The sequence below is a fragment of the Ahaetulla prasina genome, chromosome 1 (genome assembly GCF_028640845.1).
Source record: "Ahaetulla prasina isolate Xishuangbanna chromosome 1, ASM2864084v1, whole genome shotgun sequence".
Classification (NCBI taxonomy): Eukaryota; Metazoa; Chordata; class Lepidosauria; order Squamata; family Colubridae; genus Ahaetulla; species Ahaetulla prasina.
In genome coordinates, this window is record NC_080539.1 from 309482960 (window position 1) to 309502509 (window position 19550).

General features: G+C 33.5%; 1 protein-coding gene and 1 long non-coding RNA gene across 9 annotated transcripts in view; one reads left to right on the forward strand and one right to left on the reverse strand.

Moving 5' to 3' along the window:
• MEIS2 (Meis homeobox 2) overlaps positions 1–19550 on the forward strand; it is a 283323-nt gene that overhangs the window by 62495 nt on the left and 201278 nt on the right. For all 8 annotated transcript variants that reach the window (XM_058162152.1, XM_058162154.1, XM_058162160.1 and 5 more), the window contains one exon: positions 8395–8540. In XM_058162152.1, the coding sequence (XP_058018135.1) occupies positions 8395–8540 (146 nt within the window). The remainder of the gene's footprint in view (positions 1–8394; positions 8541–19550) is intronic.
• The window catches only part of LOC131187677 (uncharacterized), a 256677-nt gene that overhangs the window by 21444 nt on the left and 215683 nt on the right, over positions 1–19550 (reverse strand). The window lies entirely within an intron of this gene.

Consider the following 19550-nt stretch of genomic DNA (forward strand, 5'->3'; position numbering starts at 1 on the left):
AGTGAACTATATTTTAAAAAGCTTTAGCATTAGATAGTGCACTGCCAAGAGAACTGAATTTGAAAACTGGAACTTAAAGTAGCCTTTATCTTTACTATTCCTTAGATTTTTTAATATCTTAGAATTGGCTAGGGTTAAGAGCAGTTGAAAGTTCTCTAAAATGAATTATTGGAATCCCCAAGTGAGTTAATCGTGAGATATTGTGAAGAATTTTAAACTTCATCTATCTATTCACTTGTATAGTTTACAGAGATATTGGTGCTTTAGTAAGTTTAAATTATTTCATAAACTTAGCAAATAGGGGAAATAACTCAAAAAGCATTTTATTCTTCAGTTACTTTGCTATGCTCTGTATAACCAGATTCAATCTTTCTTGTGAATTTTTAATTAAGGGAAAATAATTTACCTAAGATGATACTAAAAAGAAGGTTTTTCACAGCATATTGGTGTATCTTGTTAGGATATGCCCATGAGATATATAGAAAAGAGTCATAGATGAAAAATGCCTTTTTCAAAGCAATTAATGTTTTTTCAAAACATTAATGCCTAATAAAGAACTCTTTAAAAAACTTAATCATTACATATTATTGGATAATATTAAATAAATGGAATAAATGTGCTCTAGTGACATTACTAATCTAATAATGATGACTAGTTAACTAAATTATTAACTGTACTATTAACTAATTTATAAATAATAGAGAGAAAAATAGGTCTGCATTTACATATGTGTCCATCTGTCTGCTTTTACAGTTTTTGTCTTCAATCAGTGGGTGAATTGGTTTTAATCCAAACAGCAGCCTGATTTTCCCCTCAAAATGTACTTTCTTTGGTCTTGTTATTGGTGGGGAGGAGGGATTTCTTTAACAATAGCTAGATCTTAATAGGTCCTTAAGAAATTTCATCTCTGTAACCACATTAGATATAATGTGAGTGGCAGAAAAATCTCCATGGATAATTCTGGGTTAGTAGATTGTTACCATCTCAGTGTTGCTGAAATCTCTAATCTCAGGTCAGCCTGAAGCAGCAGTGCATACAATCCTGTTGCCTGATGCAGCATGAATGAAAATGCTTTCTGTCAGAAACATGTGGTCTCTTCAGTCCAGAGCCTGTGTAAATCCTGTGTAAATAGAAGGAGGCTAACAAAGGATGAGCCCCTGCAGCTCAGAGCATTTGGAGCCATTTGAGGGCTGAATTTGCTAAATGCTGCTTATACCGCCTGAAAAGTTGAAGAGAAAGGAGTTTAAATTCCCTTCTTTTTTCTCTTTCTACTCATACCCTGGGGGAGGGTGTTCAAGGCCAGAAAAACTTGAGGTAAGACTATGAAAACTGTTTTTCAGTGCTCTTTTGAGTATTGAAAAGGTGGCCCAGTTCACCGTCCCTTCTCTAATATCGGAAAACCCACACAGTTTGTAAATGTTGCATGTGAAGTATTTCATTTTCCCTTCTATGAATTACACAGAAGAATTCAGTTTTCCCCCAAATTAACATATATAGACAATATAGCATAGCTGATTAGTAAAAGAACTAAACAATTAGTAAATTTGTTTCATTTTCTGTAATAGAATTTTGCACAGAAAAAGTCCCTCTCAAGAACATTGATAAGATAAAATTGGGGATCTAGAACTTAATGCTAATAATTCAAAATCTTCTGCAAGGAAAATTGTTGCACAAATATATGGTTTTTTTCAAATAATCTTTTTCAGTCATTGGTACAGTTTACTGAGATCTATAAGAAAATGGAAAAAACAGATATCCAGTAGACCTGAAGTTTTTTTTGTTTTGTCTAAATAATATAGATTGCAATTTATTTCAAAGAATTATATTCAATTAGAGTATCTAAGGGAAAAAATAACTCACACTATAGTATCTTAACTGAAAATCTATATAATAAGCTACTAAGTGATATAACTTTTAGAATAATGACATTGAATAGTATCGTGGTTTATCACGAACCATGTATTAGAATATTATTTGGACCTTTTTAAATGAAATGTGTTAAATCCACCCAATTGCAATTTCTTCTATTTCTATAGTTTAAGCACACATGCAGGCAGAAGGTCTACTGATGGAAAGAATTTTAGAATGGTATATGTAAATAAAACCACATCTTGTTTCTTCTTATTTCTGCCCTGATAATGAAGTACTACTGCAGTTGGTGTGAACGACTGTGAAATAGCAGACTACTGGCCTCTGGCAGCTCATAATAGCAGCTACTATGACATTGTGCTGGAGCAAAAGTTGTTATACTCTCATTATGACATTTATTGTCTAGGATACCCATGTTCAGAATCAAGTGTAAGGCTGCAAAATACAAGCCTTTTTTTGTTGCAAATAGCAAAAATGCTAGCAAAATTCCACACATATTCTTAGCAAACATATATTTTGCAGAAGTAGAAGTATTCCAGAGCTGGATTATTTCCTTGTTCATTTCTGAAACAAACAATCCAGAAAGATCAGTAATTGACAAACGTTGTTATACACCTAAATATCTTAATACCCCATTATGTAGTTTGAAATTATTATGTAATTAGCAGTAAGTAATAGAAAGAACTATTACTGTAACTTTAATTTATATGCAATGTTTGGATGAAGGACTAAATTTAAGAATAAATAAGTAATGTTTCTTGATGTGGGAACACTCTTTTCTGTAATGGGTGGCATTTAGAAATCATAGGAACTAGTAGCATACTGTGCAAGTGGTACTTCTGTATGGCAAATACAGACAACCCTGACTTACAGCAGTTTGTTTAGTGACTGTTCAAAGTTATAATAGCATTGAAAAAAAGTGACTTATGACCATTGCAGCATCCCCATGGTCACATGATCAAAATTCAGATGCTTGAACTGAATTATATTTATAACGGTTGTTGTGTCCTGGAGTCATAAGATCGCCTTTGTGACCTTCTGTCAAGCAAAGTCAGTGGGGAAGCCAGATTCACTTAATAACCTTGTTACTGACTTAACAACTGCAGTGATTCACTTAACAACTGTAGCAACAAAGGTCATAAAGTGGAGCAAAATTTATTTAGCAAATGTCTCACTTAACAACAGAACTTTTGTGCTATATTTGTGGTCAGAAGTCAAGAACTACATGTACAACTCCTCATTTTGGATTACCCCACATAATTTTTTCAGATGCTTTAGGGAAAAGTACTGAAAATTGATTTGCAGTTTATAATTTCTCTTAGAATAATTCTTATTCTATGAATGACAGTGACTAGAGTACTGTTTATTCTGAAAACAGTATACTTCTAAATAATATGCTGAGCAAAGTGCTCATCTAAATAATTGTAATACTCCTTTTTGTTTCTATTCAAAACTAAGTTTCATTGGATTTAAATACTTTTTAAACTTTTCATCAAGTTGAGCTTGATTCTTGATAACTTCATGGATATATTTGTGTAATTTTCTTAACAGCAGTAGGAAGATTCTTTGCCATAGCTTTCCTCTACTCCGTGTTTCCCGGAAAATAAGACCCTGTCTTATATTTTTTTAAACCCTGAAATAAGCGCTTGGCCTTATTGTCACGTGCTTAAAAGCTCGATTGGTCTTATTATCAGGGGATGTCTTATTTTGGGAGAAACAGGGTATGCTTTTCTTTTAAAAAAAGAAAACTTTTTGCAGTCTAGTTCTCATAGGATTGATAAAGCTTATTTGCTTTTTATTTCAAAAGCAATGCTTATGCAATAAAGACATGAACCTGTTTTCTCTTTTCCTTAACTTGTTAAACAAACTGCATTATGTTTATATTAATCTGTTCCTGTAGTTAAAACAAATGTGTGTGGTTTCTTCTGTTCTGGGTTTTTTTTTTATTTGCATTTATATCCCACCCTTCTCCGAAGACTCAGGGCGGCTTATACTATGTTTGCAATAGTCTTCATTCTATTTGTATATTTATATACAAAGTCAATTTATTGCCCCCAACAATCTGGGTCCTCATTTTACCTACCTTATAAAGGATGGAAGGCTGAGTCAACCTTGGGCCTGGTGGGACTTGAACCTGCAGTAATTGCAGGCAGCTGCTGTTAACAACAGACTGCATTAGCAGTCTGAGCCCCAGAGGCCCAGTTTAAAGTTTACCCAGTTTACCCAGGGTAAAATTTGGATAGCAGCTGGGCTTACATGGAAATGATGCAAGTCTGATTGTAAGGTTAAAATGCAAGATTTTTTTGAACTATGGTTTATATTATATTCCCAAGAATGTTGGATATAAGTAGTTCTTGTTCAGAGTTCAAATATCTGTTGTTATTAATTGTTATAATGTTATTTATCACATTTTTCTGTTCACCTCGGGAATTCTAAGCTATTTTAAGGTGCTACATAGTGACAGATCAGAAGTGCAAAGTAACTCGACACCTTTTTACCCATTGCAAACTAATGTACAAAGTTGCACATAAAACATGCAGACTTAATTTTAAAAAGGATACAGTTACAATATATCAGACAGACAGAATTTATAATTCTTTACAAAATTTCACACAAGCCAAAAAATCCAATTATGACATTGCAATTATTGTTTTTCTTCTACCAAATATATATGAAAATATAAGTTAAGTAAACAGATATTCAGAAATTACCATCTATATAGGGTGAGGTATAATTGCCTACAGCTTTCTTGGAACAACAGAAGCAATTAGGACTGGGGTCTTTAAGAAAAATGCTATGACATAAAGCTCTTTTTATTGTATATACTCACTCTGAAAACAGAATGATAAATATAGTTAGAAAGTCAATGGGAGATAGTCATGCCAGCAACAGCATTAAATACAACTGCTCTACACTGTCCCTGGAGGAAGTACACTGCATAACGCAACATTGGTTGAGATCTAGAAGATTGACAGCTTTGTGCATTGCTGCTGGGGAGGTGGTGATGCAAAATACCTAACATGAAATGCAACATATAATAAAATCTTCGGAGGGGGGATGGATCATCCATTCATAGAAGATTCCTGAGGTCTGTGTACAAATGTTTTTCTAGGAATGAAACTTTAATTTCTCTCACACACAGGCACATACATGTGTGCACACGTGCACATACAAACTCATAAACCTATCCTTTTGGGAATCTTTTTTTTTAATTACTGCCTTTGGAAATCCATGTTTTATGTATTCCACTTTTTTTTACAAGAGGGTTAAAAAAGAGTAGGAAGTGTATAATATACAAAACTAACCTGTTTTACAACATTAAGTAAAAATGTTAGTAATCTTTTCAAGTTTAGAACTTTGTATATGCAGAGATAATATTCACCAACTCAGAGAGACAGACTTAAATATTAGTTTAAAAGATGTTGAGTATCAGAAATAAGATTTTTCAACCTTCCTGTTAATGACATTCAGTTTGTAATTATGCTTCGATATCAAACACTGAGTATCTCAGCTTTTTGTTTCATTGCTTGTTTTGTTTTTTGCCTTGGTTTTTGGTTAATAAGTAAAGTTTGCTTAGGGATAATAGGATTTATTGAAACAGATATATGCCTTTTTTCATAATAATTCATAGTTTACCAACTTTGGTCTTGATTCAGACTAATTCCACTCTTGGACTTGTTATAAGGTGTAGCTCCAGTGATTAATTTTAGTGGAATCTAAAAGTGTTCTGCTAAATATTTCTTCATTTATAATGCAGCTGTCAGGTTTATTCTGTGCCATTACAGTGTGACTATCCCTATTAAAAATCAGTTATTGATGCTTGTAGAATTTTAATTATTATTTTGTTTCCAATATCTAGTTTTGTTCTTGTATAAATAGTTTTTGTGTATGTTGAGTTAAAGTCATTACTGACAATTTCTAATAGTTTACAGTGTAGGAAAGTAAATGTTAGCCAAGTTTAACTAGTGGAATCTGAATCAGGTTGTGTAATCATCTCTTAATCTCAATTTTAAAACTAAAATGCTATCCTGAACATTCTGAAGGTCCAAATTATGCTGTACATAACATCCAAGATCTCCATGAATGCACACACACACACACACACACACACACACACACACACACACACACACACACTCATTGGCCTAGAGAGCCAATGATTGAGCATGAATTCATTCTCATAATATTGGAGTATTTTTTCATCTGTCTGAGAAAAGGAGACAGGTTAAGAAAGTATTTTTTTCTATCTGCAGCCATTATCTGCATGCATACATAGATTTTTAGTGAAGACAAAGATATCTTTATCTAGACAATGGATAGGCCTACTGATTTCAAACTTGCACTTTTGCCGTAGATTGTATTTGCCCCTCCATCTCTGGGTACTGTTTTCAAAATTGCCTGAGGCTACAGTACAGCACCTCAGATCCCCAAGGCCCATTGCCTGGCTCCTAATAGCCACTCTCCATCTGTGTCATATGAACAGCTGATGAGATAGCTCCAGTCTCTGTATTTTGGGAGCACATCCACCCAGGTTAAAATGCTGGGGTTGCCAAGGAGCAGTCAGAAGCCATTAATGTTGTGAAAATTTGCCTTGCAGCAGTTCCTTGGCATAGTGGAATTGGTATGACTGTAAAAGGATTTATGCTTATGGACGCATAGATGTAGGGTGGTGGGCTACTAGGGAAAAAAACCTTCTAAAATAGCATTTTTCCAAAGTAGCTAGCTGAAGATGGTCTGATGTCTTTTCCTTAGATTGCTCTTCAACCTTTCTATTTACCTTTTATTTGCCATAAGTCAAAAAAAAAAGGGGGGGGAGAAAAGTGAGTCCCCTTTGGTAGATAGAAAGGAACTACTCAGCCTTGGGGCAGGGTGGTTGTAATGAAATGGCCTGTCATTCTGTAAATAGTGAGGACCATCTTTTCTACGTGATGGAAGATATCACATTGCAGTTAAAATGGGAATGTCAATAAAATTAATCTTCCAGCTCTTTGCTCAGAATTTTTTTGTTTCTTTTATAAAGAGGGTTAGGTGGTTGCAACCCTGATGCATTCATGCATGTATGCTTAAGACATACCAAAGAAAAGCTGTGTGAGTAGAACAGATAAAGGAGAAATAAAATTTAAAGTTTGGAGGAAAATAGACTGTATAACTGTAATGTGTTTAATTTAGCTGTGCTAAAGAACTAGAAGAGGCTACAGGAATTAGTTTGTGGGTCTGTGGCATTCCTCAGGAAGCTATGAAGCCTCTGATTCAGGCTACATTGAGCACAGAGTTTATTGTTTTAGGCTTTCTTGGACAAGGTTTTTACTTAGCATGGGATTTATGGCATTTACTGCTAATGAATGTCTATTCTTAAATTACAAAACCACCGTCTCAGTGCAATTCCCAGATGTCCTTCCAGGACCTCAGCTTCTTAAACACCAGCAGGGAGCATAAACTCTCCACTTCTCTGTTTTCCTCTTTCGTGTGGCTCCGGGCTAATGATGTGTAAGGAAAACACAGCAATCTATAAAGTCTCAGTGCTGTCCCAGTATTCTTCATTTATTTTGCATTTGATTATGCCACAAGTCGGATCTTGTTTCTTTCCTTTTTTTAAGAGTTATTAGTTCAAATATTAATGTAGGAATATGGCATATATTGCTGCTCTTGATTGATGCCTTCCCAAAAACAGGAAGACGTGCTCGTATGAATTTTAAGAAAGTAGGGGTCCTGCAGTGCCTTGCCAGAAGAGTTTTTCAGATACATAATTTAGATGCCCTCCAGGCATGCTTTCAAGGCATTTTTGCTGGAGGGCAAGAAAAAATAACTATGACTGTTAAAAGTAAATGATTTTTTGCTAATGCACAATTAATGCCAGGAAAAACCACTGAAGAGAAAGATGTTGATGGAAAGTTCTGATTAAGTGAGCACCCTACCTTGATGTACAGGTTTTTTTTTTTGAAATAGGATAATAATCACTGATGCAGACACAAAGGTTTTCATGTCTTGCAATAACTGTTCAAGATCATGCTAGATATGTTTGTGTTTGCGGACTTGCGTGTACAAGCTTACATGCATGTATGCATAATAGGTAGATGAGAGCATATAGGGAAGGGATGAGCTGATAATACGTTACATTCATTGAACAGTGAAATATTTATTATCACCTATTTAGAGGGTTCAAAATATATAGACCACAGAACATTTAACTTGATGGCTGCCAGGAATGCATTTATAGTAAATAGGTTTTCTTGTGGTAGATTTTCACATATTGTATCTTATAGCTTACAAAGAGATGTTGCACCATGTGACATACATATCTATAATTGAATTAATGGTCTGTGTATGTATGCAGCATAAAATTAATATTTGGATGGCAATGGTTTCTAACTTTATATTTCGATCAAAATTATATTTAAGACATTAAAAATACTGGGTATCTTCATATATGAATAACAGTTCATTAGTGCTTGAGTAGTTAATCTAATTAATCAAATGGGCTTACAGTGGTTGTTTATTATCTCTTGTCCCATTTTTTTCTTTTAGGGGATGGTTTAGACAACAGTGTAGCTTCTCCCGGCACAGGTGATGATGATGATCCAGACAAGGATAAAAAACGTCAAAAGAAAAGAGGAATCTTCCCCAAAGTAGCAACAAATATAATGAGAGCGTGGCTTTTCCAACATCTCACAGTAAGTGGACTTTTAAAAGAATTTTAAAGAATTTATTGAACAAAAGTCCTTACAGTTAATTTTCCTTTCAGAATTTATAAATCTGTTCACTTATTAGTTTAATATAAAACAAAATTTGATTTTGCCATTGGGCCTGGGGATTTCATGGGATGCCTGTGAAATGCTCCATTGTGCATAAATGTAGAAAGCACTCTCCCTTGATTTTTTTGTTATTATATAATGTTTAACTGTTTTTATTATACAGGTAGTCATCATTTAGTGATCACAATTGGGAAAGCAACTGTTTTGTTAAGCGAAGCGGTTGCTATGTGAAACATCTTTTACTATTTTAATTCACTTTTCCTTAGCCTCACAGAGCCTCACAGAAACATAACAGTTAATTAATTTTGGTGTCTTTTGCAAACAGTATAAATCTATATCGTAGCTTCCCCCAAGCTGGTACCTTCTACATGTGCCGGCCTTTATTTTCTTTAATTCTTAGCACATTTGGAAGACATCAACTTGGAGAAGATTGGTTCACGGTCCTAGATTTCACACACATACATACAGAAAATATGTGGTCATCAGTGAAGGGTCAGCCAAACTTAAATAACTTTTCAATGGTTATTTTGAAGAGTTCTGTGGTGTGATTTATGTTATTTAATGTGAGTTTCACATTTTCCCAGAATTAAACAGATGCGATTAATCCCTAGACTAGACAGTGCAGAATAGTGGTTGTATAGTCATTTTGAAATGTACAGTACTTTTTTATGTATATTCCAATAAGGTACAAAAGTTCTATAGAAAAATTTTTTGTGTTGTAATAAGGATATCCTTCTCAATTCTATCTGTTTAAATTGCTTTTTTAATCTCTTATTTTAAAAGCTAACCATATTGGCTTTAGGGTTAAAAATCGGGAAAGGAATACTTGAATAGCAAGCTATGCTGTTTGCAACTGGTATTTTGAGATGGTATTTTGTTTACTATTACCATTTAGGCATGAAAATATATATCTGCAAAAGTAATAGTCCCTTCGTTTTACATGGAATTAGAAAATATATTCTATAAGGACTAATAATTTAAAAGAAAGCCTATGGTGAACTATAACAATGATAAGTGGTAACTTAGGTAGTCCTTGATTTACAACCACAATTGGGGCAAAGATTTCTGTTGCTAAGCAAGACAGTTGTTAAGTGAGTTTTGCTTCTTTCAACAATTTTCTTGCCACAGTTGTTTAATGAATCATTGCAGTTGTTAAGTTAGTAACATGGTTGTTAAGTGAATCTGGCTTCCCCATTGACTTTGCTTATGAGAAGGTCACAAAAGGTGATCACATTATTCCAGGACACTGTAACTGTCATAAATATAAGTTAGTTGCCAAGCATCTGAATTTTGATCACGTGGCCATGGGATACTGCAATTATTGTAAGTATGAAAACCAGTCATTAGTCACTTTTTTCAATGCCATTGTAACCTCAGTCACTAAATTAACTGTTGTAAGTTGAGGACTAGCTGTATTAACATTATACATTTTTGTACATATGGTAATTATTTTCAGTGTCATAATCTCTTTGAGGATACCTGTTTACTTATGGTAGTGACTACACAACATTTCTCAGTAGCTGGTAGAACAGCTTTAATGGCTAGGCACCAATAGATCCACAATTCTAAATCTTCATTTTGATGTAAGAACGTTATTAGCAAACTAAGGTGAATTGATCTGGCCTAAAGGGTCAGGATTATTCCAAATAGACGGCCTCTCTGCTCGAGTAGTGGTTATTTTTGCCTTCCAGCTATGGCCATTCCAAAGGTCAGGTGCCCCATAGTACCCAGTTGGCTCAGAGGAATTAGACAGAACATGAGTCTCTGGGCTGATTACTTAACCAAAGACAAAATAATGAGTCCTAAGCAAATACTGACTAATTGAAAGGGCTGTAAATCCATTACATATTGGTCAGGGATAATCAGGAGTATTTAATCACTTTTATCTATTCAAGAGCACTGAAGCTGCAACAGCAAAGCCCTGAACCTTGCCATGTGCTTATTATTCTCATCATTATCAAAATTACTTCACAGCTGTTCTTTGCTACATCACCTCAGCTGGAGATTTACTAACCTGTAAAATGTTTTTAATTTGGAAGTTGAGTGTAACGGGAATGATTTTTTTTTTTAAGTTAAGGAAGTGGTTAGAAGAGCAGCACAATGATAAAGGAAAAAAAATGGGGGCTATGAGTAATTTCTTTCAGTTCACTTAAGCTTAATATTAATTTCTCTCACCAAAACTTCTACATCATTTCTATGGATTTCTCCACTGTTTTTGTTCTAAATGGATGTGTGAAAAGTGTTCAGTGCATGCTTTCAGTAGAAGAATTTGTGTATATTGTATCTTGAATATCATTTTCCAGGATATTTTGTCTTGAAATTTGTGCTTTTTTTTCAAACTCACTTTAAATGACTTAAAGAAAATCAGAAGCTTTGATGAGGATGACCTTTGAATAAGTTAAAAAAATTACCGTCTAGGTTTTAATGAGTTCTTATAGATGTCAAAGAATGTACTAATAATTCTTCAGCTTCAGAATCATAGTGCAGACCTCCGATTAGTGAATTGAAAATTCAAAAGAAGTTTGCTCTAAATGCATGTAGACAAGGAAAAAAATCTTCCTCTTAAATAGTGCCTTATTTCTTTATTATTATTTTTCTTTTTGGTTCTCAAGCAATGAGGTTCTTTCAAAATATAACTTTTCTTCAACTACAAAAATAAATGTTAATTTTATAAATATTGTTTCAGAGAAAATTCATTATAAAAACAGCTTCTAATTTTAAACTTTTTCTGTTCATTACGTCTCTAACCTTATTTCAAATAGGTTGGTCCACTCTTTTGTGCTGTGTGACCTATTCTTCTATTACAATAATCTTACAATGTACCCTTTTCGCTCTTTCTTTAAAGAAGAAACTAATTGAATTATCTCATTATTTTAATTTGTTAAGCAAATGTATTTTTCATCCCAGGATGTGTTCTTAAAGAAGGGGCTGCTAAGGCTTTGCCCGTTGAATGGCCCATTGGTGCATTTTGACATTCATGCATTCTCATTAATGAAAAGAACATAAAAGGACTTTGGCTGTATTTTTTTTTCAAAGCACCCAATCAGTATGGAACAACTTTTTCCATAACCCACAGGGGTCTCTCTACATATGTTCTCAACTGCAAACTATTGTCACCTATTTTGAATACCTGAAAAGGACAAATAAAATACTAAAGGCCAACTGTAGCAATTGTTAGTTGTTAGTTTCAGTATGACAAAAATCATTAACCTACTCTTGGCCTGGCAGGCAAAGGATGGAGAAAAAATCCTAAGTCACAAAACATTTTTGTATGTGAAATATTTGATTAGGTACAAATATACATACTTACAGACAGACAGAGACAGACAGACAGACATATTCTTCTATTAACAATATTTAGTGCAATAAATATTCTACAATACAATTCAAACTTAACTGTACTGCTTCTATATATTAACAAAAGTTCTTTTGAAACTTGATTATAATTCTTCATGAATTAATTTGACCCATTGACATTAACATTTCATTATGTTATCTCCTAGTTATTAATATTACAATTCCTACTTTTGGAACAACTTCAAAAATACAAATAGTAGGCTATATGCAAAACTATTTTCTACACACATTTCCTCTGCTTCCATTATAATTCAACCATGTTCTTATTATGCAATTGGGAACTGCCTTATGTATGGAATTACAATAGTACAGGAAGATGAAAGGATCTGAGGATGAATTGCTTGGAAGCGTACTTGCTTATTCTGGATAATATCCAGTGTTTGAGTGGGTAAAGGAAATCCTAACCTGGTAGTATAAGCTTTTCAGAAGTACATAAAGATTATGATATCAGAAAGGTAAACCTGACATTAGGGCTGTTGTTATTTCACTTCAAAGAGAGTTAAAGAAAAGGAACAGCAAGAAATCTGACCCGTGCAAGGTTTATACATAGCCTTGGAAAGATATTTTTTTCCCCTTCAATGCCAAACAGCCCCTTAGTACATTCAATTAGTCTTTCAGACATTTATGTTTTCCTTTCTCAAGTGCTCTCCCCTGCAAATAACATATTTGATCATAGAATGAAAACAGGAAGTATTTGTGTACAAAGATACCTCTTGCTCACACTGGTGTTGAGCTGAAAGTTTTCTTATCATGGCAGCCACAGAAAAACTTACTGCATGATGTAAAACTGTTTTCAAGATAGATGTACATAATCAGAACAGGCAGAAGTTACAAAGGAAGGAACTATGTAAGTTTATGATTTTTTTACTTTTAGTCATCTGATTTTTCCTGCAGCAGAGATGAGAATTACACACTGATTCCTTTCAGTCTTATTTCCTTTTTAGAGATATCTTATGTAGAGTTTAGATTTAAGCTCAGATTAATACATTTTAATTTTTAAAAAGACAGATTTTTACCCATTTTTACTATTTAAATAGTTTTTAAACATAAACTTAAATGTTTATGTTTATTACCATTTGAAAAGAGCAGTTGTGGTTTGTTCCAATTATAAGTCTGTAAATCATTGAATATTATGAGATATCTCTGTTGCTGACAATTGCTTCCTGCAATGTAAGTTAAAACACTTGTTATATATGATGTTAAATTACTTCTGAAACACTGAGATTCGAAAGAATAACTCCAGTAGAATTTAGGAAACGTCCGTAAATGAAGCTGGCCAAGGGTATAATTTCAGATATTGTTCTGAACAATATTAACTGGTTGATACATAGAACCTGAGCCTCTATCATAAAACTCAAAGGCTGGAAGATTTTCGATCAAAATAGGGATGGGAGGAATATTATTAATGATAACTGCATCATTTTATTAATTTGTTTTTAGGCTTTAGATGATCCTATTAAATTCAAGCCAGTTGGTAATGGTGCACTGTTGCTGTATGAAACCATTAACTTTCCTCCTGATTGTTCTCTTCTCTTTCCACATTTCCAGCATTAAGCAATATAGACTTTTACAGAGAACTAACTCTTCAAATAATGGATCCAAAGTATTATACTCTGAGATTGTTTTTTGTGCTTTGAATGAGAACTTTAAGTTGATTTGTTCCATGATCCATTTGCTCCTTTTCTTGGTCATCTATGATATTCTCAAGATATCCCAAAGGTGCTTTTTCAAAAGGCAACTGGACTTTCTGGTTTTTCTTTGAAGATGTTTTAGTTCTCATCCAAGAAACTTCTTCAGCTCTTGAAAAGCACCTTTGGGACCTGGATGACTGAGAATCTCCATAGATAGAACTCTCTTCTCAAGAGTTTTCATGACCATCAGATTTCAGAAGTATTAATATTCTTTCTACCCTGCTTCTTTAAAACCCAACTTTGGCTTCCATAGATGTCACAAGGGAAAAGCATTGCGTATACAATCCTGATCTTTTTAGGTATAGACACATTTCCAGAATTTGAATATTTTTAGCAAAACCTTCATTGCTGCCTTACTAAGGAGTAGAGGGATTATAGTAATTAACAACACTGGAAATTCACAGTGGGTATATATGACAGAAATTGGCACTGATCTTTCCTGCAGACTGCATCAACGTCTGAGTAAAGTACTGATCAGGATTGTACATTCTATGATTTCTTACTCGTGGCAAAATTACAGCACATAAAAAGTGAGTTATTTTAGCATTGTTCTTTATAATGAAACAAAGGAGAGGCCATATCAAAATGCATGTGGAGACAAATCTAGAGGTTCAATGTAAGAACTAATTTGGGCTGTATTATAAAGTTATCTAAATCTATATTAATGTATTTTTAAATTACAAAAAAATAATCATCAAATGAGATAATCCTTTGAACTCTATTATCCCATTTGATAATTAATTGTTTTCATCTGGTAATTGTGTAGAAGTAAAAAAAAAAAGGCTTCAAAAGTCATATTAAATGCCAAATCAAACTAATTCTCAGTGGTCCATGTTGATGAATCCAGCATAATAATCTAAAATGAGATTTTTCCAAAGCCACAATGTTAGGATAGTTGCTTTTGTAACAATAATTTCATATAAGGAGAAAAAGCTACTAGGAGAGGAAATGGCACATAAGCTTTAATCCTATTTCTGATTGAGGAAGAATTGAAACTGTGATGGACTTAGAAACTGATCGCCATGTTTGAGCATTTTCTGGGCAACATTGAAGTTCTGATTAGATTATTCCAATAACTGTTGTTTTACTATGGAACAGTTTATATGAGTGGTATTATCTAAGGCTCATGAATACAAGAGATTTCAAAGAGTGACTATATGGCAAATAATAAGCATACAAAAATCTGAATCAGGAAAGGGTTTCAGATTGTCCAGTAAAATTATTAAAGAAATTGTCTCTTAGTTTCACATCATTACAAAGGAAGCCAATGGAAAAAACCAAAGCATAGTGCAGTTGGTTATCCCAAAAAGTCAATTCCCTTTTTAAGAGCATACTAGATAGAAGAATGAAACAAATACTGCAATAAAAAAATCCCAAAATTATGTGTGCAGAAGTTTTTAAAGTGACTTTAGAATCAAAATGTTATCAGTTATATTGGTGTTGTCTTGAAGGGACAATAGAAAGCATATTTTGATGTGGGACTAGGTGAATCTAGGATGAAGATTTTGATCATCATGAAGTAGAAATGCTCACATAGAGTAACTTCATTGCTTTGAAATACTGGATTGCCTAGAAAAGGATGTTGATGACATTTTTGAAAGGTTTATTAATATTTAATTAAAAATTCATTTAAAAAACTTTTTTATATGTGTCTAAAATTTCCCTGTCTGTTTGTAACAGAGGTGGGTTTCAGCAGGTTCTGACCAGTTCTGGAGAACCGGGAGTGGAAATTTTGAGTAGTTCGGAGAACCGGTAGTAAAAATTCTGACTGGCCCCACCCCCATCTATTCTCTGCCTCCCGAGTCCCAGCTGATCGGGAAGAAATGGGGATTTTTGCAGTAACTTTCCCCTGGAGTGGGGTGGGAATGGAGATTTTACAATATCCTTCCCCTGCCATGTCCACCAAGCCATGCCACACCCACCAAGCCACACCCACAGAACCGGTAGTAAAAAAAATTGAAACCCATCACTGGTTTGTAACCATTAATTGGGCGAATGGTGCATCTTGGGGCAAATTTTTTTGAATCAAGGTACATCTAATGGGCTAACATCTGAAATCTGGGACTCATTAACATAACATTTTAAATTCCTAATTTTAAAAAAATTAACATGGGTTGTTTTAGGTATCTTCAAACCAGTTGTATTAATAAAGTAGCTGATGTTGCATTGCTCTGCAGTGCAGCTGTGGTGACATTTTAATAATTTCCAATGCTCTGTGCAAGCTTCCTACAAGCAAAATCAGTGGGAAAAGTGGCAGGAAATCAGACATCACTCCTGCTCCCACAGTGTTTTTGATCCCATTGGATGGCTCAGAGGCAGTCTGATTTGAATTAAAGTCAATCTCTTTCCTATGACAGTATGGATATTTCTCCACCTTAACCCAAACTGGCAGGGATTAGGTTTGGAACTAATACAGCTACTAGCAATGCATTTGGGCTTGGACCTGCACTACCTACTGTAATCAGTTTTATTTATTTGATTTTTATAGCTGCCTATTTCATTAAGTGATTCTGGATATTGTTGGTAATATACTAATTTTTTTAAAATTAGGAATTTAAAATGTTATTTTGTATCTTTTTGATATTTCTTAATTCTTCTTTCAGCTTAATATTGGTGGAAAGATATATGGATGAATTATTCAGTGAGTGGTGAATGGAAAGATAAAGAGAAAAGGGACAGAGCAGCAATTACTGCCTTACTTGAAACTTGGTGGATACACATTCTATATAAATTCTTTTCCAGCTATTTCTTTTAAGATAGCTTACTGAAAATATCTTCCTGTAATCTTCAATTCCTCCAATGCATTGGTCTACAGGAATTGATTTGAGGACAACCATCCATCCATTAGATATGGTTTTAGAATTGTTTCTATGATTCTTTTGAATGGAAGATGTTTGAGAAAGATTTTAACATTTTCATATAGTTTCTATGAAAACAGATTAAGAAAATGATACCACAAAAAGAAACCTGCCACTGAGAGAATAATTCATATGTACAGATTTTACTTACATTTCTGTTTTATTCTAATATTTTCTACTCTATATGCAAATTGCTGAATATATAAATTTCTGCCAAAGATTGGAATAGTTGTTTTACAAGTTTGCACAACCTAACTTTATATTTTTCCTTTTGTTATTATTTGCTGAAGGTTAATCACGGAGATTTTAACAAACTGGAATACCTAAAGAACTTTAGGCCTGTATACTTTGAAGTTAACATTTCAAAAGCATGCTCTCTACTAGATCTCCAAGAACTGACTCATTTCATTGGCTTCCTCAGTACCATGTTAAAATCTCTATACTGTATTCATTTGGTATGTAATCCAAAATCATTGAACATTTTATAATGACAATCTAGTTTTTATGATATATAAAAAAGAATGAATATATTTTTAAAACACTGTATTGATTTCTCCATTGGAAAAAAATCTTCAAATAGTTTAAAGATGAAATGTATTTAAGTCTATCCGGATTTTGATTTCGTTTGAGGAAATGATGTCATAATATTTAAAATAACATTTGATTCATGTTTATAGTGTGGCTGGCTTCAATATTTCTAATTATCTACAAATCTCTATTAAAAACACCATTTTGTCATTTATACATAATGACAACTAAAGTATGTTAATTATATAAGTATTCCATAGTGTATTTAAAAAACTGCTGGGTTTTCAGAGATATTTAATTGCTTCAACCTCTACAAAGAGTTAAGATAGTAATGCAGCAGAACACTAGTGAAATGACCAAATGTCTAAAGATTAAAAATCTTTACATGTGTGTCATAAGGGGTACATTTAGGGCATTTTCTCTTAAAAATGGAAGAAGCAGTTTGGTCTACTGGTTAAGGCACCGGGCTAGAAAGCAGAAACTGAATTCTCCTTAGACATGTAAGCTGGCTGGGCGATTTTGGGCCACCAACCAATCTTACAGGGTTGTGGTTGTGGGTAGAATAGGAGGAGCCACAACACCTCTTTGCAGCTCATTAGAGTGTCTATTTTAGTCAGACTTCTTTGCCTGTCTGAAAAAAAGACATGGCTAACTTAATGAGTAGGAGGAAAGGTGCTACATTTGTATTACTTAATGTACATCTTCCAAATCTTTTTGAAACAAAAATGAGCCTGTTTTATATGTACTTAGTTAAGGAAATTAAAAGCTTTCCAACATAATTTATGATTGTAAACAGACTACATCTGTTTACATCTTGAATAAACATTCAAAATCAAACAAAAACTAATATAAAGAAAAAATAACAAAGCAGTTACCTACATAGATGAGGCTGAAAATACTCCCAGAGGAAAATGGGCTTAATTACTATCCTGACACAATACACAGGAGAAAAGCCAAGGTTTCATGACTCCATGAAAAGCTAATAGAATTGGGGCTGCCTGAGCCTTAGGAAGGAGCTCATTCCAAAGGATAGCATAACAAATAGATGTTTCATGTTTAATACTTGGTAGCCTTATAGTGGGGATAGGGGAATCATAGTTTTTATATATATAAAGAAATTATGACTTTCGGCTATGGATATGACCTTCAGGGATCCTGATCTATGTTTATTCTTTTTTGTTTCCCTTTTTTGTATATAAAGAGGACAAGAGAAACATCTGTTTTTAGTTTAAAACTAGACAAAGTTGTGTGATGTCTAAGATAAAAAAAGTTTGGTTTGTTTTTATCATGGTTTCTGAATAAGCCAATATCTAAAAACCACATTTCCCTCCTGGCTTGTTCTTTTTAACTCACTAATTTCACAATCACTTGGTTCGTCAGTTGATTAAAATCAGAAGACTCATATTCTCTTCCAGCATGTTACAAAGGAAGAAGGGAAGCAGGGAATATGTGACTCATTACAGCTCATTCACTGATTGTGAAAATTTTGGGTCCCCATTATACATATCTGAATCAAATAATTGTTTTAAAATCTTGTTCATTCTGAGATCAAACTAGAGAAGGTTACAAGTATGTTATACATTTTAGCAGGTTTGAAATCACTTAAGCTATCTACTGAGACAGGACCAGTGGGTAAATTTGAACCATATGGCATGTCATTCATCAAACACAAGCCAACTATTACAGCTCATTAACCTGGCTGGTTAAGAACAATACAGTAAATGCCATTTTGCTGCTTATTATGAATCTTTTGTTAACATAATGATAGCAAGCCAGACCACCAGAAATATATCATTTACACTCATCAAAATGAAATCACTGTAAACAATCAAATCAAAAGATAAACCAGCACTGCTGATGCTTTGCCTTTATTTATGGTTTTACTATCCTGCTCATTGTCAAACCAGCCACTCAGGAATTTGGTGAAGGCATTTAATTGAACAATAAAATAATGAGTAGGTCTAAGAATTTATGTGCTAAATGCACAAGAAAATATTAAAAACAGCCACAAAAAAAGAATAATTAAAAATAAAATAAAGACGTTGAAAAGAACATTATAGGGGGAAAAGCTTTCAAGTATTATTATTGCAGGTAATCCTTGATTTACAACCATTCAGTTAGTGACTGTTTGAAGTTACCATGGCACTGAAAAAAATGACTTATGACTTACAACCAATGCAGCATTCCCATGACTAAGTAATCATAATTCAAACATTTGGCAACTGGAATGTGATAATCTTTTGTACCCTTCATCAACCAAAATCAATGGAGTAACCAGATTCATTTAACAATCATGTTACTAGCTTAACAACTGCAACGATCATTTAACAAAAATTGGGCAAAATTCACTTAATAACTGTCTTGCTTAGCAATGGAAATTTTGGGCTCAATTGTGGTCATAAGTCAAGGACTACCTGTATTATTTTCTCTTTTTTTCCACCACCCCTCACTACTACATATATATTTTATGCCATACTTTAAATATTTACAATTAT